This window comes from Sciurus vulgaris (genome assembly GCF_902686455.1).
Source record: "Sciurus vulgaris genome assembly, chromosome: 17".
NCBI lineage: Eukaryota > Metazoa > Chordata > Mammalia > Rodentia > Sciuridae > Sciurus > Sciurus vulgaris.
Window position 1 is genome coordinate 43,084,320 of NC_136478.1, and position 25,583 is coordinate 43,109,902.

At 36.1% G+C, this 25,583-nt stretch overlaps 1 protein-coding gene across 3 annotated transcripts in view; it reads left to right on the plus strand.

The window, feature by feature from the left end:
* Nucleotides 1-25,583, plus strand: part of UBA2 (ubiquitin like modifier activating enzyme 2) — a 43,365-nt gene that overhangs the window by 10,262 nt on the left and 7,520 nt on the right. For all 3 annotated transcript variants that reach the window (XM_079117962.1, XM_079117961.1, XM_079117963.1), the window contains 9 exons: nt 2,135-2,256; nt 9,418-9,485; nt 9,910-10,031; nt 14,895-14,994; nt 16,380-16,546; nt 19,856-19,949; nt 20,044-20,156; nt 22,478-22,633; nt 24,900-24,996. In XM_079117962.1, the coding sequence (XP_078974088.1) occupies nt 2,135-2,256; nt 9,418-9,485; nt 9,910-10,031; nt 14,895-14,994; nt 16,380-16,546; nt 19,856-19,949; nt 20,044-20,156; nt 22,478-22,633; nt 24,900-24,996 (1,039 nt within the window). The remainder of the gene's footprint in view (nt 1-2,134; nt 2,257-9,417; nt 9,486-9,909; nt 10,032-14,894; nt 14,995-16,379; nt 16,547-19,855; nt 19,950-20,043; nt 20,157-22,477; nt 22,634-24,899; nt 24,997-25,583) is intronic.

Below are 25,583 nucleotides of genomic sequence, written 5' to 3' on the forward strand. Positions count from 1 at the left end.
TTTGTGCCACATAAAACTTAAGATGATGCTTAAGGCTATGGGTTCAATCCCCCCCAAATTAGGATACTATAAAATGTACCCCAAAGACTGTGGGCAGAAAGATCTTTTGGCTCTGTTCTACTTTGTTTCATTTAACTATGTATTTAAATCCTTAGACTTAAAGTATAATAAACTTATTGTAAACAATTCTTAGTCATGAGGCTATACCTTGTGCTACAGTTGATCAATGCTAAACCAGCCTAAAAGTTACCTTTTTGGACTTGGGGTATGGCCTAATGGTAAAGCTTGTGCTTATTATCAATCCCCATCACTAAGTACAAAAAGGAGTTACTTTTTGTCTTAAGGAATCTGGATGTGGAGATCTGAAGAGAACTGTTTTGGGTTTATTTGTAAAATATTTCAAACACTTAAAACTAAAGAATACTAGAGCAAATACCTGTGTGCTTATAACCTACTTTTATAAACTCCCCACACATTGCTGTTCAGATCTCTTCTAGTTATTTTAAGGAGTTAAACATAAATACATTTGAAGAATTATTGGGTAGATTTTGAAACTATGAAAAGGAAATGCCAGGCTCAGTGATGCATGCCTGTAATCGTAGCTACTTTGGGAGGCTGAGGTAGGAGGATTACAAGTTTGAAGCTAGCCTCAGCAACATAAGGGGGACTGTCTCAGAAAAAAATAAAGGATTGGGTATATAGCTCAGTGGTAAAGTGCTCCTGCATTCACTAATTACACTGTATTTAAAATTTGTTGGTTTTTAGCTGGGCACAGTGGCATAGGCCTATATTACCAGCTACTCAGGAGACTGAGGCAGGAAGATCACACAAATTCACAAGTTCAAGGCCAACCTTGATAACTTAGTGTGATCCTGTCCCACAATAAAATAAAAAGGGTTGGGGATATAAGTCATTGATGGAGTGCCCCTTGATTCAGTCTCTAGTACCATACACACACACACACACGAAGGGAAGAAAAGAAGAAAGATTTGCAGATTTCATCTGATTTTTTTTTTTTTTTTGGCAGTTAACGGTGTAAATTGTTGATATTTAATTGATTTTAAGTATTAAATAGTACCATTGGAAGCTTACTCATCATTCTATAGAGATGATTGTATGTGTTAGTGCGTATTAAATTTATTTGACCGAATGAAGGTTTTCAGCGTCTGTTCATAGATCAAGGCAGTAGTTCTGTTTTTTGCCACTGTGATTGTAGCTCTTCCTTTAAGGAAAGAATGTTGCAAGGTCAAGGGCACAAGAAATAGTGTGAGAAAAATTCTGAATTTGCTATAAGTTGTATTAAAACAGTATTTTCTGGTATTGGTTCTTTAACCTATATTAGAAAGAAATTACTTACCTCATTGCTGTGCTCCTGAGACACCAGTGTGCATTATAAGACTGAGGTTAAGAATTGCTGAGAATGAATAAAAGTAATTCGTTTGATGGTTTTGGAAAATTGCCTCTGGTTCCATAAACTACATGTATGGCGTAGATTCTGAACATTTAAATTTAAAGGTGCACCAACAAAAACGAACAAATAAGCAAAATTTGGTAATGCCTAGGATTTTTCCATGTTTCTAGGTATCTCTTTTTTTTTTTTTTTTTTTTTTGGTGGTGCAGGGGATTGAACCCAGGGCCTTGTGCATGCGAGGCAGGCACTCTACCAACTGAGCTATATCCCCAGCCCTCTAGGTATCTCTTAATTACTTTTAATATGCATACTTTTTATGAGATTTTAAGGGTATGATTATGAATAATAATACATTTTCACCTTTGGACTATTGTCTTGGAAAGCTGTTTATCTTTTTGGTAGTTTCTCTTGTTTAATACAATCAATGTTACATTGAGGTGGAATAATTTTTGTTTGTTTTGGTGTAGGTAATGTTCATTGGGCCAGGAGTCAGAGGAACCCTGGCTTATTCTCAGCTGTGACTGTGGTTGATTTAATTAACTTTTGTATTAAGAGATTCTTTATCTGTAAAATGATTATTTTGGAGTCGATAATATTTTACAGTTTCCTAGACAGTGTAAACCTGTTTGGAATGTAGGTGATGGAATGGAGTGTTTATATTACCTTACAATGTTGAAAAACCGCCGTTGAAATAAATACCTTTTTCATGTCCTGATTTTGTAGGGTGTGACCGAATGTTATGAATGCCATCCTAAGCCAACCCAGAGAACTTTTCCTGGCTGTACAATTCGTAACACACCTTCAGAACCTATTCATTGCATCGTTTGGGCAAAGTATTTGTTCAAGTAAGAGAATATATATATTTCTGGACATAACTTTTTAGTACTGATGATGGAAAATGAGATCATTTTTGTTTAAATAGCTTACAGAGATTGTACTTATGCTTAAATATGGTGAAGGGACACTTCAGTAGCTTTCCTGTGGTATTTTGTGGGTTAAATTAAATTCAGACAGCATTCATTGCATGCCATAGACAATTTAGGAAGCTTAGTCTGATATTGGAGACAGGTACATAACTAAATAAATACAAATAAGTATATTTGGAAATATGAAAACATACTTATAAATAACCCATTGGTTAAAAAAGAAATTACAATGGAGTTAAAACTTTATGGGGCCAGGGCTATAGCTCAGTGGTGGACGACTTGCCTAGCATGCACAAGGCTCTGAGTTCCATTGCTAGGACCACAAAACAAACAACTTTGTAATGATAGTGGAAAATATTATCCTGAAATTCAGTAGGAGTCATAGAACATAGTAGTTGAAAGAAAAGTTATAGGCTTACATGTGTGAAGAAAGGTTGAACAATTAATGACCTAACAGTCCAATTGAAGTGAGAAAATGAACCGCAGAATAAACTAAAATAATTACAAAATGAAAAATGTAGGATACAGTTGAAATAAGAGCATTAAAACCTTAAGAGGTTTCATTATGAAATAGGAAGGAACAGAATTTCAACACAGATTAGATTGATATTAGGAAAAAAGGATGATAAAAGAAGACCACTTTAATACATTGACAGTTTTAATGGTCTAGATAAATTAATTTTTAAAACCTTACAAAACTGACTTAAAATGAAAATAGTGAATAAAGCATACCTTGGATAAATTTAATAGCATGTTCTGAATAATACATCAAACCTATGTTACTTTACAGATGAATTCCATTGCATTTGCAAGGAATTTATCATACCAGTTTGGGGTAAATAGGCTGAAGAAAATTTTTTTAAAAGGTGTACTACTTGTTCATGTTATGGAGCTATCGTGTCTTTTGTTGTTGTTGGGGGATGGCAGGTACTCTCTCTTTGAACTCTATCTCTAGCCAGGAACTATCATGTCTTTCATACCAAAAGCAGTCAGAGCCATTATGGTATAAGAAAAAGAAAATTGCAAGATCACCTCATATAATAAATGCAAAAATCTGCCTAAGGCCATACCACCCTGAAGGCAAGGAATCTGATCTGATTTTGGGAGATCAGCAGGGTTGAACCTGGTTAGTACTTTGATGGGAGTTGCAATTTTTTTTTACAAAAATTAGCATTTCAGTATGCTGTAACAAAGTGTACTTAAGAATGCAAACATGGATTAACACTAAAAGTCCATAAATGTCATTGACTTTTTTAAAAAATTAGAGAAATTGTATCATTTTCATAGATAAAGAAAGAGCATTTGGCAAAAATTATCAAATGCCTTCTCAGGACAAAAATTCTTAGTAAAATGGCAGACTAGAACTATCTCACCTGATAAAGAATATCTTGTAGGAACCTATAGCAAACATTGTCTGTGTTTTTATTTTTCTTTTTTATGGTGCTGGGCATCTAACCCAGGATCTTGTACATGCTAAACAAGCTTTCTATCTGATAGCTGTATCCCTGGACCATGTCTTTAATTTTTTATTAAGGAACAACATATATAAGAAACTCAGAAAAATGTACATATATAAGAAATATAGCTCTGATAAATTTTCACTAAAAATAAACTTTACAGGCATGATGGTGAATACCTGTAATCCTAGCTACTCCTGAGATTGAGGAAGGAGGATCACAAAGTTTGAGGCCAATCTCAGCAACATAGCAAGACTGTCAAAAACAAAAAATACAAAAAAAATTCAAATTTTATTTGGCAGTTGTTTTTAGAGCCACTTCAGATTTATAGAAAAGTGAGAAGATAGTATGGAGTTCCAAAGTATCCTCATACCTCATTCCCCCATTAGTGTTTTATACTAGTACTATTTGTATAAAGTAACAGTTAGAAACCAGTATTGAGCTGGGCATGGTGGCACACACCTGTGAACCCAGTGGCTTGGGAGACTGAGGCAGGAGGATTGGGAGTTCAAAGCCAGTCACAGCAACTCGTCAAGACCCTGTTTCTAATAAAATATATAAAAAAAGAGCTGGGGATAATGACTCAATGGTTAAACACCTCAGGGTTCAATCCCTGGTACCAAAAAAAGACAAAAAATAAAACTTGTATTGATAGCATTATTAACTAAAAGCCCTTATTTTTTAGATTTCCTTAGTTTTTCTTCTTTTTTTTTTTTTTTTTTAAATATTCTTTTCTAAAATCCCATCCAGGATACCACATTACAATTAGTTTTCATGTCTTTTTAGACTCCTTGACTGTGACAGTTTCTTAAATTTCCCTTGTTTTTGATGACCTTCACAGTTTGAGGAATTCTGGTCAGGTACTTTGTTGGACGCCCTACTATTAAGAATTTGTCTGGTATTTTTCCTCATGGGATTATGGGTTTTGGGGAGAAATCAGAGATGAAGTGCAATTTTTAAAAAAAATTCTGATTCATTGTACACACATGGGGTACAACTATTGTTTCTGACTGTACACAAAGTAGAGTTGCACAATTTATGTAGTCATACATGTACATAGGGTAATGATGTTTGACCCCATCCCCTCCCCACCCCTCCTTTTCCTCTATACAATCCATCCTTCCTCCATTCTTGCCTCCCTCCCACCCCTTGTTATGTCTCATCATCCATGAAGTACAATTTTTAGTTCATTATAGCAGGGAGCATATGCTATCAATATGGTTGATGACTGTTGATATTGGCCTTGGTAGCCTTGCTGTCAGTTTTGCCCTCTGTAATTTTTTTTCTTCCCTTTTCCATATTGTACTGTACATTTTGTTTTTATTTTGTTTATTTATTTTTGGTAATGAAGATTGAACCCAGGGGAGTTTAGCCACTGAGCCACATCCCCAGCCCTTTTTATTTCTTGAGACAGGGTCTCACTAAATTGCTGAGACTGGCTTTTTTTTTTTGATGGTGCTGGGGATTGAACTCAGCGCCTGGTGCAAACACCCTGCTAACTGAGCTATATCCCCAGCCCCTGAGGCTGGCTTTGAACTTGCAGTTCTCTTGCCTCAGCCTCTGGATTTGCTGGGATTATAAGGATTGTTATCACTGTGCCTGGCTGTACTGTATATTTTAGAAGGAGGTCACTGGGCATTCACTCCATTTCTAAGGAGTGTAGTACCTTCTGCCTCTTTGAGGAAAGTATATACCTACCTAAGTTATTTGGAGTTGTTCTGCTTGGTAAATTTGTGTCCCGTCTGCAAACACCCCCCCTCCCCCACCGCAGAGTTGGGAATCAAACCCAAGACCCTGTGTGTGCGAGCATTTTATCACTGAGCAAGCTACATTCCCCAGATTCCCCAGTCACTCTCCCCCTCCTTTTATTTTATTTTTTTTTTAAATTATTATTTTGAGACGGGGTTTCACTATGTTGCCCAGGCTATTCTGGAACTTGTGGGCTCAAGTGGTCCTCCTACCTTAGACTCCTGAGTAGTTGGGGCTACAGACCTGTGCCACCTTGCATGGCTCTTCACCCCCTTAATTCGTTATTTTTTTCACTCATGTATATCTATGCGAACTCATTGACATTGAATGTATTTTTTACTTTGGATTGTAATCCAGTAGTACTTTATTTTGTTACTCAAGTAGTTCTAGCTTTGGCTCTTGGGAGGTACTTCAGTTGGCTCTGTGCTCTTTTGACATACCCTCATCGATGTGTGGTTATTTTGAGTAGTTCCTTACTTTCTGGCTGTACAAGTTGTTTCAGACACATTTTATGTTTCCTGTCCCTAGAATAAACCTTTTCTCTTGAATCCTAGTTCCTTTATCGTACATTGGTTTTATAAAATGAAGTCTGTGTGTGTAGGCATGCTACTGGAGTGTCGTTTTAGACCCTTTTAGCTGTTAGAGCAGAAATAAATGCAGAAATAAATGTTTATACAAATCTGTGAAGGTATCTATTTCTGTTTCTAACATCTCTCACTATTTTAAGCTAAACATAAGTTTGTGTTAAACTATAGTCCATTACTACATGAATTATTTTAGCATCTCTGTGTATGCATAAATCCCACTCAGATTCTTAAAAACCTTGCTTCCACATTTGCCATCAATGTATTTAATGTAAACTTTCCTTTTGTTTTAAAAATGTTTTGAAGTGAGGGTCAAGATAAGGATGCCCTTTACTGCTGCTTCTGTTTGGTGTAAGAATTGAGAAAGGAACTGGGGTATATAGTTCACTGGTAAAGTGTTTGCCTGGTATGCATGGTACTCTGGGTTCAATCCCCAGCACTGAAAAAAAGAATTGGGGAGCCGTACATAGTGAATCATATTGACTATCCCAACCATCCCAGAGATTGAAGTAGGAGAATCCCTTGCATCCAGGAATTTGAGACCAGCCTGGGTAACATAGGAAGATCCTGTCTCAGAGGAAGGAAAGGAAAACAAAGTGGTCATTTGCATACAATCTGGTTAGTTGCCTACATAGAAAACTAAAGAATCTAGAGACAAATTATTAGAAATGACAGTTCAGCAATTGAGCCAACCAGAAGATTAATATGAAAACAACTAACTGTATTTCTATATGCAACATCAGGTATTTAGAAAATGTAATTTAAAAGTCGATAAACTAACCTTGGTGTGATAGTACCCTCTGTAGTTCCAGCTACTCAGGAGGATGAAACAGAAGGACCACTTGAGAAGAGGAGTTCCAGGTCAACTTGGGCAATTAAGTGAGACCTCATCACAAACAAAAAAAAAGAGAACTATAAACATATAACTAACCATAAAAGATAATTAAATATAAAAACATAAAACAAGATGAAGTACTCGAGAATGAATCTCAAGATATATAAGGCCTAATATAATAAATAAATGACTGTTGGAAAATAAAAGGAAGTAACAGTGAAAGGAGAAAAACCAGGCATAGTGACACACACCTGTTATCTCAGCAACTTAGTGAGACTGTTCTCAAAATAAAATATAAAAAAAAAGAGACTGAGATTGTGACTCAGTGGAGGTCACCCCTGGGTTTAGTTCCTAGTACCACACCAAAGGAAAGAGAGAGACTGAGTCTGAATTGGAAGTCCCAACATTGTCAGTGTGATTTCCAAATTATAGATTCAGTGCATTGCCAATGAAAATCTCATCAGGGATTTTACTGAAACTTATTTAGTTGATTCTAAAATGCCTGTGGGGTAGTGGGATGTATGTAGCTCAGTGGTAGGTAGAATGCATGCTTAGCATGTGCACGGCCCTGAGTTGAGTCCCCAGCACACACATACATACATACTTAAATACACACACACACACATACACACACACATAAATCATGTGCAACTGAGCATGGTGGCATACGCTGTAATCCCGGCAGTTCAGGAGCCTGAGGCAGGAGGATAACAAATCAAGTCTAGCCTTAGGAATTTAGCAAAGCCCTAAGCAACTTAGTGAGACCCTGTCTCAAAAAATAAAAAAAGGACTGGGGATATATTCCTGGATTCAATTCCCAGTACCAATTAAATAAATAAATGGATTGGTTGATCATATGTGAAGGAAAAGAACCTAAGGAGCCAAAACATTCCCAGGGAAGAATTAAGTGATTTGCTGTAACAGATGTCATGATTCAATGTAAACTAAAAATAATTAGTATGTTCCTGGTGCAGGGATAAACGGGTCATTGTGACAGACTATAGATTTCATGACAGTCTATTTTACACATACATGTGTGTCTATATGTATACACACACATGTACATACACATATGCACACACGTATATATAATTGGAGCTGAAAGAATGAATTAAATAAAAGGTAGGAAAGTTGGTATCCTTGTGGGATAATTTTTCATTTCCTAAGTTAAACAATTATTAAAATTAAGTCTAAGTGTAATAGGCAAAGCTTTAAACCTTATAACATAGGAGGACATTTTTATCCTTAGGATTAGGGAACAATTTTTTTAAGGCAAAAGTTATTCATAGTGAAAGAAAAGATTGTACTTTTCAAATTCATTAAATATTTCTTATCATCAAAAGACAGTACATGATGTATTAAATAACAGGCCATTGTGTAGGAAAAAAGATTTGTGACAGTCAGCTGAAGACTCTGATTTGAAATAAGAGAAAGATATAATCAGTAAGAAAAAGATGGAGGGTTGGGGTATAACTCAGTGGTAAAACATTGCCTATCATGTGCAAAGGCTCTAGGTTTGATTCCCAGCCCCACAAAAGAAGAAAAAGAAAAAGGTAATCTGACAAAACTACAACAGGCATTTTTCACTTAAAGGAAAATCCAAACCAGCAACACATAAATGAAGATGTGTTTAACCCTACAGCTAATGCACAAAGTTAGATATAAGACCACACAGCTAGATACATTTTATACTTTCTATTTGACAAAGTATTTAGTCTTGAGCTTGATGTGAATCAATAAGAACTCCTAAACCACCAGTGTTGGAGTTAAATTGATTCAACCAAAGGGCATTTTCTTGTAAAATAAATCAGAAGCTTTAAGATTACAGTATTTTTGTACAAGGATTTTTGTAAGATAACTTTTTAAGTCATATCCTTGAGGAGAGATTGAAACGTTTTATATTCATAAAAGTTACTAAACAGGTTTTAGGATAACTTGATTATTAAAGGAGGATCTCAGGTTAATAATTTTTTTCTTAAGACTGTGCGGCACTAAAGATACATAATACCTCTAAAAAAAGACCTTCACTGCTGAATTTCCCCACCTACAACATAATGTTGAACAGCTGGATGCTGTGCACTTAAAAAATGTTATTCTTCTGTTAAAATGGTATCTGAAGAAGGGATATAAAAGCTATTCACTTGTTTCTTTTATCTTAACATTGGAATGAGTAGAGCATAGATGATAGGAGTGGATATAAATCCACTAGAATTTGGCCATATTTGTGTTGTGGCTAATGTTAGCATGCAAGCTGTTCAAACAGATTGCTTCAGTACTCAGGTTTATGGAGTATAATTCACCCATTGTTCACTTTTTTCCCCCCATTGTTCACGCTTTATCCCTGCTACACATTAAATATCCTGAATTAGAGGTTTGTGACAGAAGTAGGAAAAATAGCTACATTTGCTCAGAATTTCTTGATGTTCATAAATATTTACTGCTCTTAAATTAACAGCCAATTGTTTGGGGAAGAAGATGCTGATCAGGAAGTGTCACCTGACAGAGCTGACCCTGAAGCTGCATGTAAGTAAATGATTTCACACGTTTTCTTACTGTGGCTACTGTCATCTGTTTTGTTAATTTGGTATTGGTAGCTTAAGAGAAAAAAGTAATAGTTCTTGATACGTTCTTAAAATGTGTTGTTTCCATTTTAAAAGTGTTTATGAAAAGGGTACTTCAATTTTCTGGTGAGAAAATCAGGATAGAGGGAAGAATATAATAGAATTAGGAGTTGTTCCCAGAGCTGATGAGAGGCGCATTCTTTGAACTATTATACATGTGGCCTTCAAAGGAGGCACAAAAAGATGCTAATAACTATTTTATTTTCCTTTCTCCTTGAACTTAGAATGTGTTGCTTTTGAGTGACTTCTGTGAGTGACATTTTTTTCCCCCACATATGAGTAAGAGCTCAGTTTTACATTGAAAATAAAATGCTGCTGTTTTATAGGGGAACCAACAGAAGCTGAAGCCAGAGCCCGAGCATCTAATGAAGATGGTGACATTAAACGTATTTCCACAAAGGAGTGGGCAAAATCAACTGGATATGATCCAGTTAAACTTTTTACCAAGGTTAGGTTTACTTTTCTTCTTGTTTTTTTTAACCCATTAACCACATCTCCAGTCCTTTTAATATTTTATTTTGAGACAAGGTCTCACTGACATGCTTATTTGCTAAGTTGCTGCCACTGACCACCTCCTATTTCATCCTCTTGAGTTGCTGGGATTATAGGAATGTGCCACTGTGCCTAGTAGGTTTACCTTTTTTATATTCATGGGTAGATTTTTAATCTGACAGTGTTTGTTTTAAAGCAGTACTTAAAATTGAATTAAACTTTTTTGTATGTATCTGCTAATGTCTTAACAAAATGACTGATGTAGTCAGCATATGCAAGTTTGGAAATTTTAGTGCCTATACCAAATACCAGTGTAGTATCTCTACATGAACTAAATATAGAGGCTTGCTTCTGTCCCTCTTTTTTGTCTTCTTTTGCTTTCACAGAAGTTGGTTTTCTTTGTAAACAATTTTGGCACCTGCTGTTGCTCATCTTCACTTTTATCCCTTTCCTGCTCAAATCTTTTGTTAGCAGTTTTGACTGACATGTCCTAAAACCCCTTGAATCCTAAATTGCTTATTCTTCATCAGTTTATGTAAATAATGTAATATGCAGGATAGTTGTAGAAAAATCTACATCTAAATTGGATCTGCCTAAGTATTGCTCAGCTAGGCCTTTAGTTCTGTTTTAAATTTTTTATTTTTCCTTCTTTGACTGCCAAGTAAATTTTTATCAAGTATACACTTAAAACATTCTCAGTTTTTCTTAATTGTCTGATGTACTCTTGCTACCCTAAGGACATAGTCTTAAGCTTAAAATAAGAGGATTGTAGCCATTGGACATAATTTACTTACCTGTTGAGTATATCCCACTTTACTGCAGGCTCTGCTCTCTTTATGCTCATGTGGAAGAGAAACTTCTTTTGGTAAAGGTTAACAGAGGGCATTTTTCTTTCCCTTTGTACCTTGTTCTTCTTTTTTTTTTCCCCATGCTCATCATTTTTAAAAAATTCTTCCAAAATTTTTTTTCATACATGTATATAGGATAATAATGTCTGTCTCATTCTACTGTCTTTCCCATCCCCACCCACCCTACCCCTCCCCTCACTCCCCTCACTCCCCTCTGCATATTCCAAAGTTGGTTCATTCTCCCCTATCCATCCCCACTATGGATCAGCACCTGCTGATTAGAGAAAACATTCGACCTTTGGTTCTTTGGGATTGGCTTATTTTACTTATGATATTCTCTGGTTCCATCCATTTACCTGCAAATACCATAATTTCATTCTTTAAGGCTGAGTAATATTCCATTGTGTATATGTACCACATTTTCTTTATCCATTCATCTGTTGAATGGTATCTAGGTTGGTTCCATAGTTTAGCTATTGTGAATTGAGCTGCTATAAACATTGATATGGCTATGTCACTGTAGTATGCTGATTTTAAGTCCTTTGTGTATAAACTGAGGGAGTGCGATAGCTGGGTGGTTCCATTCCAAGTTTTCTTAGGAATCTCCATACTGCTTTCCAAAGTGATTGCACCAATCTGCAGTCCCATCAACAATGTATGAGTGTACCATTTTCCCTGCATCCTTGCCAACACTTACTATTGCATGTATTTTTGATAATTGCCAATCTGACTGAGATGAAGTCTTAGTTTTGATTTGCATTTCTCTAATTACAAGAGATGATGAACATTTTTTCATATGTTTGTTGATTGATTGTATTTCTTCTGTGAAGTGTCTGTTCAGTTCCTTAGTCCATTTTTTGACTGGGTTGTTTGTGGTTTTTTTGGTGTTTTTTGAGTTCTTTACATATTCTGGAGATTAGTGCTGTATCTGAGATGAGTGTGGTAACGATTTTTCCCAGTCTGTACTCTCTCTCTTCACATAATTGTTTCCTTTGCTGAGAAGAAGCTTTTTAGTTTGAATCCATCCCATTTATTTTTTCTTAATTTTACTTGCACTTTAGGAGTCTTGTGAAGGAAATCAGGTCCTAAGCCAACATGATGAAGATTTGGGCCCACTTTTTTCTTCTATTAGGCACAGGGTCTCTTTTATAATACCTAAGTCTTTGATCCACTTTGAGGTGATTTTTGTGCAGGGTGAAAGATAGAGGTCGAATTTCATTTTGTTACATGTGGATTCCAATTTTCCCAGCACCATTTGTTGAATAGACTAGCTTTTCTCTAATGTTTGCTTTTGGCACCTTTGTCTAGTAAGAGATAACAGTATTTATCTGGGTTTGCCTCTGTGTGTTCTATTTTGTACCATTGGTTTACTTGTCTATTTTGGTGCCAGTGCCATGCCGTTTTTGTTACTATTGCTCTGTGGTATAGTTTAAGGTCTGGTAGTGTGATGCCTTCTGCTTCACTCTTCTTACTAAGGATTGCCTTGGCTATTCTGGGTCTCTTACTTTTCCAAAAGAATTTCATGATTGATTTTTCTATTTGTATGAAGAATGTCATTGGAAATTTTATTAGGAATTGCATTGAATCTGTAAAACACTTTTGGTAGTATGACCATTTTGACAATATTAATTCTGCCTATCCAAGAGCGTAGGAGATTTTTCTATCTTCTAAGGCTCCTATTAAGGCATTTACAGTTTTGTCACAATAGACAGAAATGAAGTGTTCAATATTTTCTACAATATAAGTAGTAAGTTTGCTAAAAGGGTTTATATTTACTGTTTCAAATGATGTACAATGAAGGAACAGAAGTAGTGTAAGATGTGATGTTTATGAGGGCAAGGGGATAGAGGTAAGTGGTAAGAGTGAGGGAGGAATTAATAGCAGTTGGCTGTTATTATGAGAGAAAGAACATCCAGGGAGACAGGTAGGTGAGAGAGAAAAAACATGTACAGACTATTTTTTTTTTTTTAATGTAAAAAAATATGAATACATTAGAAAACTGTCATATACTATATTCAGACATCCTACTTCTCAATAAATTGATGCATGAAAACTATTTGAATTCAATGATGTTAGAAGTGTAAGAGAGAGGGTGTAAAAAGAAAAAAAAAAAAAAGGAGGAAAGTTTCGGTGGGAAACAGAATGATTGCTCTTTTTGACTTTCAAAAATTTCCTCTGCTTCCCTTCTCCACTGGTAGGTGGGGTTGTCTGAAGCTTGATGTTAGCTCCAGTCCAGTGTGTGCTGGACTGGTTGGGTAGGTGAGCTGATGGCAAGATGCCCTCACACCCTCTACAGTCTTCTCACCCGTTGTAGCTGGCCCCTTCTGTCCCTGCACACTTCAGGACTCACTGAGCTGTAGAGAGCCCAGTTTTCTCCAGTTCAAACCTCTGCTCCAACAAGCAAACTGCCCCGAGTCTTTGGCTTTCCACAGGCTTGCTAGACCTGACTGTCCCATGCAAACCCAGCTGCAATGTTATTGACCTGGGCTTCAGCTTCCCCATGCCCTGTCTTGCCGCAATCTCAAGATCTCAATGCCCTTTTAGCTTACAGAGAGATCACCAGGGATGCGCTCTCTGCAAAGAGGCAGCTAGATGGCAGCCACTACCACACTGAGCAGAAACACCTCAGGTGCATCCAGACCTGCAGGTACCCAGTATATCTCCAGGCCTTGGCCTGAGTCCCCAGACCAAGGTGGCCATGCCCGAGGTGGTGTTGGTCCCTTCAGCAAATCTGCAGGCTCTGGCTGTTGTCCCAAGATGGCAGCAGCTGCGTGTAACCAAACCAAACCTGTGACAGTGGACTTCAAGGCATCAATGGGCACATGGAGTTCGTGCTTGGAAAACTGCTAATTCTTCTTTGTCTGGCAGACTTCTCAGCCAAATATTCAGTATCCTCTACAAGTTGTCTTTAGCCTCCTTTGTTACCCATATCATAATGGACTTACCTTCTTGCCTGTATGCCCGTTTCAAATGTTACAATCTATTTTGTATGCTTTCCTTACTCCTTAGGTAAAACAAAAATCCTCATGGTTTTCAGCTTTGTGATTTTCCTACTAAATTTTATTGTAATTATTTATATACTTGACTTGTTTTCCAAAGATTAAGGATTGAGTATGTTTTGAAAATAGTTATAATATTTTAGTTTAGCTAAAGGTACATTCTTACCTGGTTCCTGCAGTAAATGTGTTGAGTAAGTTAATCACAAATAAAAAAGGCCACTAAGTGGATGCCCCCATCCCCAAGAGCATTTACCTAGCATGTGGGAAGCTCTGAGTTCCCCTCCCTTACACCACAGAAGGGGAAGAGAGATGGACAGAAAAATGATAATAAGGAAAAAGTAAAAATATTTAAAACACCTGACATCCTACCATATTTTGTTTTATAAGTCTACATGTGATAGTGTTTTTTTTATAATAATTGTGTGTTTGGGGTTTTTGTACTTTTTTGTGTTTTGGAAGGAGGAAGGAACATTTCAGAGATGTTACAGATAGTTAAATCCTTTAACGGAGTAGTTTTAGAATAGATATGCTTTATTTTCCTGTATCCACAAAATTGAAGATATTGTTCACTTGTATCTGTAGGATCAGTAGGTGTATTCAATTCTTGTAGTTTTTTGGTAGAGCTTATCAAATCCTTTAATTTGTGTGATTGTTCTTCAAACTGAACTTAGGAGTTTTAGGGGAACTTTGCAGGAGGTGGTTCAGGAAGGCTGGGCAGTCAGTATTCCCTTATTTGCAATTTCTCTAGGTCTTCTGCTTTTAACTGTTTACTGGTTTTAAATATTTTACATTCTTCATAAAATTTCTTTTTATAAAACATTTGAATTTTATGGCTTTTGAAAAGTGTTTACTGGCATCTGATATGTTTTTAAATTAGATTTCACAGTAATCATCAGTGAAGTTTTAATGTATTTTATCAACTTGGGATTTGTAGGGTTCATGGAATTTATCTTTTCTTTATTTATTTTTAAGCTTTTTAAAGATGATATCAGATATCTATTGACAATGGACAAACTATGGCGGAAAAGGAAACCTCCTGTTCCATTAGACTGGGCTGAAGTACAGAGTCAAGGTAAAGAATATGTTTTAGTCAGGGCTGGGGTTGTGGATCAATGGTAGACTGCTTGCCTAGCATGTGTGAGGCTCTGGATTAGTACCACATTAAAAAAAAAAAAATTATGAAAAATGTTAAAAAGAATAAACTCCATTCCATCTTACATTTTAAAAAATATATGTTTAGTCTTTGAAATACCTAACCTCACCAAAAATGATTAAGTACTCTATATATTTTTTTCTGGAAACTGGTATGTGTTCATATGTTCAAATAACTCAAAAGTATGAAATAGAAAACTCATCAGATGTATACTCATATAGAAATAGTCACTGTTAGTATTTTGGGGAATGTTCTGATCATCCTATTTATGTACCCAGATACAGGGAGGCCTGTACACATGTTACATAAATGGAGTCATACTATTTGTATGTGCTTTGCAGGGGAGGATACTGTAAATTGAACCCAGGAATACTTCACCACTGAGCTACTTCCCCAGTTCTTTTTATTTTGAGACAAAGTCTCACTGAGTTGCTAAGGCTGCGTCAAACTTGAGATCCTCCTGCCTCAGCTTCTCTCATAGTTGGGATGACAGGCATGCACCACCATACCCAGCACTGTTTTTATACTTTTGGCTTGCTTTTTCAGTCAATATTATTTAATTAGTCATTTATTGATTAATGTGTAGTTGCTTCATATGTTACCTGAAACAAAGTGTTGCGATGACTATGTATGTGCATCAATCTTTGTAATTATCTTCTAGATTTAATTTTAAAACATTTTAAAATTTAAATGCAGGAAACAATATTTTAGTAACCACTTCTGTATTCTACTCTTCATTGACATGTTGTCTTTCCTTCGTGTGAACTGTATTGCAATATGTGCACAGGAATGCAGAGCACATTGGAACTTAAAAGATCCCACGGGCTGGGGTTGTGACTCAGTGGTAGAGCTCTTGGTTTGCATGTGTGAGGCACTGGGTTCGATTCCCAGCACCACACATAAAGAAGTGAATAAAAATAAAGGTCCATCAACAACTAAAAAAAATAAAGATCCTGGGAGATTTGAGGCACCACTTTGAAACTGTTCTCAGCAATATAAGATGCTTAATTTACTAGGCAAAATGAAGTATGATTCAATAGCTTCCACTTGCTGAGTGCTAACTATGTGCTAGGCCTAATGCTTATCATCTCTCTTATATCCGTGAACCCCCAGTAACCCTGTGAAGTCCTAATGGTCTTGTACCTTTTCTATCCCAGTTTTATCAGTTTTCTTGTACAGATAACTCGTGATATAATTTTAATGGGATTTACTTTATATATAGACCAATAAGAATTGGTCTAGGATTTAATTTATTATGTAGAGCAAGGATGCTTATTGAAATTTCTTTCTTTTTTTTTTTTAAGGAGAAGAATCCAATGCATCAGATCAACAAAATGAACCCCAGTTGGGTCTGAAAGACCAGCAGGTTCTAGATGTAAAGAGCTATGCAAGTCTTTTTTCAAAGAGCATTGAGACTTTGAGAGTTCATTTAGCAGAAAAAGGGGATGGAGCTGAGCTCATATGGGATAAGGTTAGTATTGAAAATGTGTTTATCTATTGCTTATGTATCAGATGAATAGTTCTTGAGCTGTAATAGCAGCTAGCATTTTGTTGTTGTTGTTTGTTTGGATATCATTTATTCTATCAGATTTTGAGGAAATATCTGTAATTTGGTTTAAATGTTTTCATTTCCAGTTGCTATATTTGTCAGATTCTTCTTTTTTCTTTTCTTTTTTATTTTTTGACAATACTGGCAATTGAACCCAGGGCCTAACTCATGCTAAGCAAGTGCCTTACCACTGAGCTACATCCCAGCCCTCCTGTTACCGTATTTGAAGTATGAGTTTTCTATAAATGAATACAAACAATATTATGAAACTTTTATTTTGGGATTCTGGTTATATGTTCATGACTTATAATTACATTGACTGGAAGAAAAATATGAATTTATTAGAGTGAAATGTTTTATTGACTTAAGCAAAAAGACAACATTTTGTGTAATACAGATTTATTTAAAGCAATCAAAATATTTTCAGTATGATGGCTCAATGACTGTTTATTTGGCATTGAATGTAATAAAATTCCCTTTCTTTGAAATATGTACAACTCTTCAAAGATCTAAGAGAAATACTTCTCAATACAACAGATGAGGTACAGGACTGGGGTTGTGGCTCAGTGGAGAAGTACTTGCCTTGCATGTGTGAGGCACTGTGTTTGATCCTCAGCACCACACATAAATAAAGGTCCATCGACAACTTAAAAAAAGTTCTTTAAAGTTTCTTTCTTTTTTAAAAAATAATGAGAGCGTCTGGAGTTGTGGCTCAGTGGCAGAGCACTTGTCTAGCATGTGTGAGGCGCTGGGTTCAATTCTTAGCATCACATACAAATAAGTAAATGAACAAAGGTTCATCAACAACTAATAAAAATATTTTTAAAAAATGAGACATTTATTCTTATATTTAAAATAATATTTAATAGTACTCTGCAGCTGGATATTGTATTTTAAGTTCGTATTACTTAATTGTAGTCAGTAATTTATCTGATATAATGTATGTGCTGCTATGGATTTTAAAGTAAGGGAAAGAGTCTGACCAGTTTTAGAAATCTATTACTTTCTGTGCACAAATTTTGGTACTTCTGTTTAATTAGATATCTAAAATGAAACTGGTAAATTTAAGTTCTTGAGACCTTTTTGCAGGGTGTGGAATACTAGAGATTGAACCCAGGAATATTATGCCTCTGAGCTATATCCCTAGCTCTTTTCAAGACAGGGCCTCACTAAGTTGCTGAGACTGGCTTCAAACTTCCTTTCTTTCTTCCTTTCTTTTTTAAGGGGTGTCTTCAATTTCAGGCTTTATAAATCTGCAGAATCATTTAATGTGGCCTTGAACTTTCGATCCTCCTGCCTCAGCATCCCAAGTTGCTGGGATTATAGGCAGGCACTATTGCACCCGACTTTTGAGGCTTTTTGTTTTTTTATGGTTGTGGTATTGAATGCCGAGACACTCAACCACTGAACTGTATTCCCAGTCCTTTTTTGTTTTGTTTTGTTTTGTTTTATTTTATTATTATTTTTTTAATGTTGACACAGAATCTCACTAAGTTGCCCAATCCTGGCCTCGAACTTGCTATCCTCCTGCCTCAGCCTCCAGAGTCACTGGGATTATAGGCGTACACCATCATGCCTGGCTGTTTCTTGAGAGTTTTAAAAACATTAATCTTTTTGGTTTACATGATATTAAGTGTGACTTTTTAAGTATTTTCATTGTTGTTATTCTAGTTATCGGGAAAGTTTTTTTTTTTTTAAATCATTTCACAGGGGCTAAAAAAAGAACCCTTGGAACTGAGAATTAATACCCTCTTCAGTAAAGTCCTTATGGTACCTAATGGATGCTTCCATGTAGGCCAGTTGCCTCAGAAGTACGTAGTGCACTCTATTGATAATGTTAAATATTCTTTCTCATCCTCATCCTTAGCACAACTTTGTGCAATTCTTAGAAAGGTTGATTTGTCCCAGGTCGCACAGCCAGTTCATAAGTACATGAAGGAACGCACTTTTTTTTTTTTTTTTTTTTTTTGCGGTGCTGGGGATTGAACCCAGGGCTTTGTGCTTGCAAGGCAAGCACTCTACCAACTGAGCTATCTCCCCAGCCCAAGGAACGCAGTTCTTAACAGCTCTTTTTCTTTTTGCTTTAAGAATATAAAATATCTTCTTATAGAGATAGATAGTTACATCTCAACTCAAGAATTTACCAGAAAATAGAAGTAGAAAGTCACGACAGGGAGTAGCATTTTGAACTTGGGGATGAACTAGGTATATGGTGATGAACAAATGTCAAACTCCGAGCCTTTACTCCAGACATTACTATGGGCCATGTAAAAAGCATTCATCTTTAGTGGTGGTCATCCTTATTAACTGAAAAGTGACCTAAAAATTGATAAAATATTAATGTGGCTTGGTAAATCCTTTCTCAGAAGATATCACTGAACATAGTATGATTCCTACAGCTCTAGTTTTGTACACTAAAGAGTTCTGCACAGGGCATTGCTGGTAAAAGGGGCATATCCAAAATGTTTTCTTCTATCCTATGTTATATCTTCTTAATTCAAAGCAGAAAGCCTTACTGAAATCTAATTAAAGAGTCTAGGATATGACTTCAAGAAAAATGCAAATTGTAAAGAGAAAACTTTGATCATGTTTCATTATCTGAAGAAACAGCATATATGGGTGAGTGGTGTATATGACGGGAGTTTGGAGGAGGAGAACCCAAAAGTCCAGGTCTTTCTTAGACTTCAATGAAATGTTTTGTCAAACAGTCTCTCTTGGGCTGGGGAGATAGCTCAGCTGGCAGAGTGCTTGTCTCACAAGCACAAGGCCCTGAGTTCAATCCCCAGTACCACAAAAACAAAACAAAACAAAACAAAACAGTCTATCTTTGCCTGGATTCTGTGCTTGTCCAGCAACCATCTCATTACTAACTAGTGAACCCAGGAAAGGGTTGCCATCGTTAACGAATGGAATTAGAATTCTGGTGTATTATATACTTAGTCCCCAGTGCATTTGTTTAAGCATGAGTGATTTCCTAGAAGCATGGTAGATTTTGATGATCTTTTTTGACTGTATTCCTGGACCTCAGGGGTCATGAGCCCCTGCTCCTTTTATTCCAACCTCCATACTACTTAACTTATCAGCCTCTCTTTCATGACTACCTCTTGTTCTGGTTAACTGTCTGCAATATTATAAATATGTGAAAGCACTTCTCTGAAAGTAGTACTAGTAGTACTAGTCAAGCTAGTGAGTTTGTGGGAAGACTTGTTAAATAATTTATATTATTGGCAGGATGACCCATCTGCAATGGATTTTGTCACTTCTGCTGCAAATCTCAGGATGCATATTTTCAGTATGAATATGAAGAGCAGGTTTGATATAAAATGTAAGTTGTTTTGTTCTTCATTAGTATCATCAAAGCCTCAAAGTTGTTTTTTCTTTTTTAACAGCTAAACATGTTCATCTTTTTCCCCCCACAGCAATGGCAGGGAACATTATTCCTGCTATTGCTACTACTAATGCAGTGATTGCCGGGTTGATAGTGTTGGAAGGACTGAAGATTTTATCAGGAAAAATAGATCAGTGTAGAACAGTGAGTATATCTAATTGCCTTTTTTATTCAACCTCTTTTTAAAATAGGATTTGGGGATCAGTAGTAGAGCATTTTGATTTGTATGTGTACAGTCCTGAAAGCAATCCTCAGTACCTCCTCCAAAAAAAAAAAAAAAGAGTATAAAAAGCATGTTAAATGGACAGTTTTTAAAAATAAAGCAACAAATTGGTTTAAAGCAATGGAAAAATAATTATTTCATTTATCTTTTGTGAGTGCATATTTAATCTTCCTAGAATTTTCAATATAGAAAAGAAAGCACACTTATTTTTTTGTCTAATAAATGAAAACACAAGCTAATTTGCTTCTAACAATTCCAGTTTTACCAAATTCTCGGAGAAGTTTAGTATGAAATGCATATACTAAAAAGTTTTTCCAATTTCAAGAGTTGTCTATGGTTTTTAAAAAATGGTCATTTTCTATCTTGGTCTTTGGTCATTCTTTTCATTCTCTTTTATTTTAAAGTTATTTTATATTTTTGATAATATTCATGTCTGAAATCTTTATGGATGTGTCTGGTCATTTCTGATAGATCTGTTTTGTTTGCTTATGTGACTTATGGTTTTTGTAACAATGTGTATTAGAATTGTAGCTATCTATGACTGTTCTTTAAGTACCTGTAAATACCTTGGAGTATATTACTTCACAGAGCATTTGCATTTACTTACATTTAGGTACCCAGGACATTACCAACGCAGGTGTGAGGGGTGTACTGGGGATTGAACTCAGGGGTACTCAACCACTAAGCCACAACCCCAGCACTATTTTGTATTTTATTTAGAGACAGGGTCTCACTGAGTTGCTTATTGCCTTGCTTTTGCTGATGATGGCTTTGAACTCTCCATCTTCCTGTCTCAGCCTCCTGAGCCACTGGGATTACAGGCATGTACCATTGTACCCAACTCTAAGAACTTTTTGTAAAAATTTCTTTTTATAGGAAACAACTTTTCCTATGGCTTTAGTATCCCTTTGAGCCCACAAATAATAACTGATTGTCACACTTATTAAAAGTGTCTTGTTTCCTATAACATCCTTCTGATTTCTTTGCTTGCTCATTTCTATCCAACTCTCGGACTGTTGATGCCTATATATCTGGGTTTATTTATTTATTTATTTATTTTAAGAAATTTGATGGTTCGTTTATAGGATCTGAATTTTCAGACTCAATGAAACAGTCGCACAAACTTCCATCAGTTGATATGCTTTGTTCACATTTATAAATGAGTATTAAGATGGTTTAATAATGTTAGTCCTGGGTATTAGCAGTGATACCTTTTTTGGGCTGAGGATTGATCTAAGGACCTTAAAAAGATGAAGTACACAATCTGAGCTACACCCTAACCATATTTTTTTTTATTATTATTATTTTTGCTTTCCTTAGTTATATTTAGTCATGCTGGCAAAGCCCCAAATCAAATAAATGTTTCCCCCATTTTGTGCTGTTTAGCTTGACTGGTTTGCTTCTAGCTCTGCTACATGACCAGTATTCATTGTAGGGAAAAGTTACATAAGGGAACTTTACTATCTCTCCAAGGATTTACTTCTTTAAACTTGGGGGTATCTGTAGGGTTTTTTCTTTAGAGTTAATGATTCTTAGCATACACAGTGCTACATTGTAAACATATAATGAAGATTTGTATCTCAGCTTCCTGTGTTCTTTTAACATTTGTTGTGTTTGTGTTGAATCTTGCTAGTAAGCACCAAACTTTGTAGTAGTTTAAGGTTGGGGCCTTTCCTAATTCAATGTAATTTTTTTTTTTTTTTTTTTGCCTTAGTTCTTAATTTGGGAGGCGGATATTAGAGAAATGGCATTATTACCAGTATCTTTCTATAAATGTTATTATTTTAATTGTCCGAAAAATTTGGAAAGGTGGTCACTTGTTGCATATATCTATGAAAGCATTATCATTAATTGCAGAAGTGTGTTGGTCTTCCTAAGAGGTCGGCTTAAGGTAAATGAAAATAAAAACTAGGAAGGACACCCAGAAGCTGATTTAATGATGATACCAAAGACAAATGTGGCTATTCTTATACTCTTGCTAAGTTAGTTGGCAGAAGCATGTGGAGTCAGTATAGAACAAACAGGTGTCTTTACAGTAAACCCATTTCATATGGTAGCTGAATGGAAAGGAAGATTGAAAAACCAGACTCTTAAAAAACCTGATCCTTTCCATCTAGAGGGGACTATTTAAGTAATGTTTTTTTTTATTATACAAAAAATAACAAATATACAAAAAAATTTTCAGATTGGTATATAAAATTATAACACATTTCTGATTCCTGCTTTTGTTTTTTCTCTGAAGATATTTTTGAATAAACAACCAAACCCAAGAAAGAAGCTGCTTGTGCCTTGTGCGCTGGATCCTCCTAACCCCAATTGTTATGTGTGTGCCAGCAAGCCAGAGGTGACAGTACGACTGAATGTCCACAAAGTGACTGTTCTTACCTTACAAGATAAGGTGAGTTCAAGAGCCAGTTCTCTTCCCTAAAACAAAAAAAAAAAAAAATCCAAGTTTCCTTTGATCCTTTACAGTATATTGTTATAACAACCTAAATACCATATAATTGTTCGGAAAAGCTCTTGAAGTGAGTTGCTCTAATTCCCTGGATTACTTCAACCATCTGGATTCCTACTGGCTTTTCTCTCTGGTTCCAGAATATGTGCTTCCTATCTCAGGCACATAAGGTGTAAATGAATTTGTCTGGAGTAAGTACCATAGGTGGTACAGAGGTGGCATAACATCATGGCAAGCAGACTTGTTTGCTCTTTATTTCCCACACAGTGAGTAAATTCTGATTTTGTTTGTTTGTTTTGGCAGTACTAGAGATTGAATCCCAGGGCACTCTACCACTGAGCTACATCTCCAGACCTTTTTATTTTTTATTTTAATATAAGGTCTTGAGAAGGACAGTGGATTGAGACAGACATTATTACCCTATAAACATGTATTAAAAATTTTTTAAAAATAAAAAGGAACTTCAGTAAATATCTCTAGAGAAATAAAAAAATAGATGACACATTTTGAAATAAAAAAAAATTAATATAGGGTCTTAACCTTGAGTCTGATCTTGGATTTGTGATCTGTTCCTGCCTTAACTTCCCAGGTAGTTCTGATTTTATTCTCTTTTCAGGTAGATAAAGAGGTATCTTTGAGTAGTTCTGGCTATAGCCAAACTCACAAAGGGTTTTTTTGCTTTGCTTTGTATTGTTTTTTGTTTATAGTACTGGGGATTGAACCCAGGGTGCTTGACCACTAAGCTTGCTATATTCCCAGGCTTTCTTTTTTTGTTTTCTTGAGGCTGACCTTGAACATATAATCCTTTTGCCTTAACCTTCCTGCTAGCTGAGATTATAGTTGTGGGCTACTGCACCTGTCTCAGACGATGTATTTTTATGCATTATGAATACTTGAGTAAGAATGGCCAAGTTCTGTTTCCAATGGAGCTAAATCTCAGTTAGTAGCTTTGTATTAAGGGATAACTTGCAGAGTTCCAGGTGCTCTAGATGTTGGATAGTACCCATTCCCACCAAATTAGGGGGCTTTTGTTCACCATTTATGAGATATGAGGCTTGATGACAGTACATAGGTTTTTGTAATATGACCTGATTCTGGATTCATGTGTAGAATAGGGGGTCTAAGCCATGTGTGGTTGTGCATACCTGTAATCCCAGCTACTCGAGAGGCTGAGGAAAGAGCATTACAAGTTGGAGGTTATCCTGGACAACTTAACAAGACCCTGCTTCAAGATAGAGGACTGGAGATGTAGCTCAGTGGTAGAGTGGTTGTCTAACATGTGTGAGGCACTGGATTCAATCCTCAGTACCATCCACCTTCCCCCTCCCACACAGACATATATGTGAAAGAAAAATATTTAGGTTCCTCCTGAATTAGTTAGATTACTTTCATTGAAGTTCTTAAAGTGACTGAAAAGAGTGTCCCTTCCCACTTTTGGGAGCACTTTGGATTGTTCTGATTATACCCATCACAGTGCTACATCTGTACATACCTCTTGAGATAGGTGATTAAGCCTTTCCCAAAGTGGGTAGGGAATGACCTTCCTCCCAGAACTGGATACATAGGAAGGACCAGTTTACAATCATGTCTCGGTCAGGGAGACAGCAGATCTTGGTAAACTGGCCATTGGAGGTTTGATGATCCCCTTTATTTCCTAGGAATTATTATTATTGTTGAAATATATTGACTGTTGGAATTGAAGATAATTTCTTTATTTGAAGGTAATTAGACCTCTAGAGAGGAATAGGTAGTATTTAATAGGTAGTGTTGAGCACCTCTAAATCTTCCAAACCTATATGGCCTTCAGGAAGGAAGAGGTTAGCTGAGAATCATGTTAGTAAGTTTTTTCTATCTTTCAAACCCTTTCTGTTTCAGCACTGGCATAGAGACTGAAATGAAATGTTAAGTTTGTAGTTCACTTCCTAATGTTCAGGGGAAGAAAATACCAAGAGCCAGTCAAGTAGTTCTCAAGTTCCATTTGGAGAAAGTTTGGTCTGATCTGCATTAGTGGTCAAATGTGGGAATTGGAATGTGGTTGAATCTCCAGTTTTCCTGCTTTCCCTAAGGACTCTTGAATAACTAGCCCCTAACCCATGGAAGGAGAAAGTAAGAGCCTTTATAGAAAAGAAATCTAGAGTTTTGTTTTGTTTTGAAATGGTCTTTAATTACCTGCATTAATATTTTTTAATCTTTTTTTTTTTCCTTGTAGATAGTGAAAGAAAAATTTGCTATGGTAGCACCAGATGTCCAAATTGAAGATGGGAAAGGAACAATCCTAATATCTTCAGAAGAGGGAGAAACAGAAGGTATTATTGTTTTTATCCACTCCTCTCATTTAGAGATGTGAAGCTATCATGCATTCTAAGGTACTAACTAATGTGCACTCTGCACTCCTCAAAGGAAGAAGTATGGAGAACACATTATGAGTTCAGTGTATGTTACTCGATACCTCAGTAATGGGGGTGATGTTTGGTCATGAAAGTTTTTTCCCAAAGTGGTGTTTCCTTGATGGGGTCGTCACAGCACAGATAGGGTGCTCCTAAATGTTGAAACTAAGGGACTATTTCTCAATAACCCTGTGAACAGATTCTGACCAGTTTTAGTGACTCCTGTATTCTTGTTCACTTTCAAGGAACTTCTTTGCCTGTATCATAGATCCTGGAGCCTAAGCTGGTGATGAGAAAATGATGCTGGCTCCTAAATCAGTAGGGAGGAACTAAATCTGAGTTCCTTGGGTATTTTTACCAAGAATGGGGAATCCTTGATAGCCTGCTCCTGCTACATAGCAGAAAATGTTGGTGAAATCAATGCCTAGTTTCTGCTCTCTGAGCTTTCATAAGTTTCAAGCAAAGGCTAGGGATGTGACCCAGTGGAAAATGCTTGCCTCGCATGA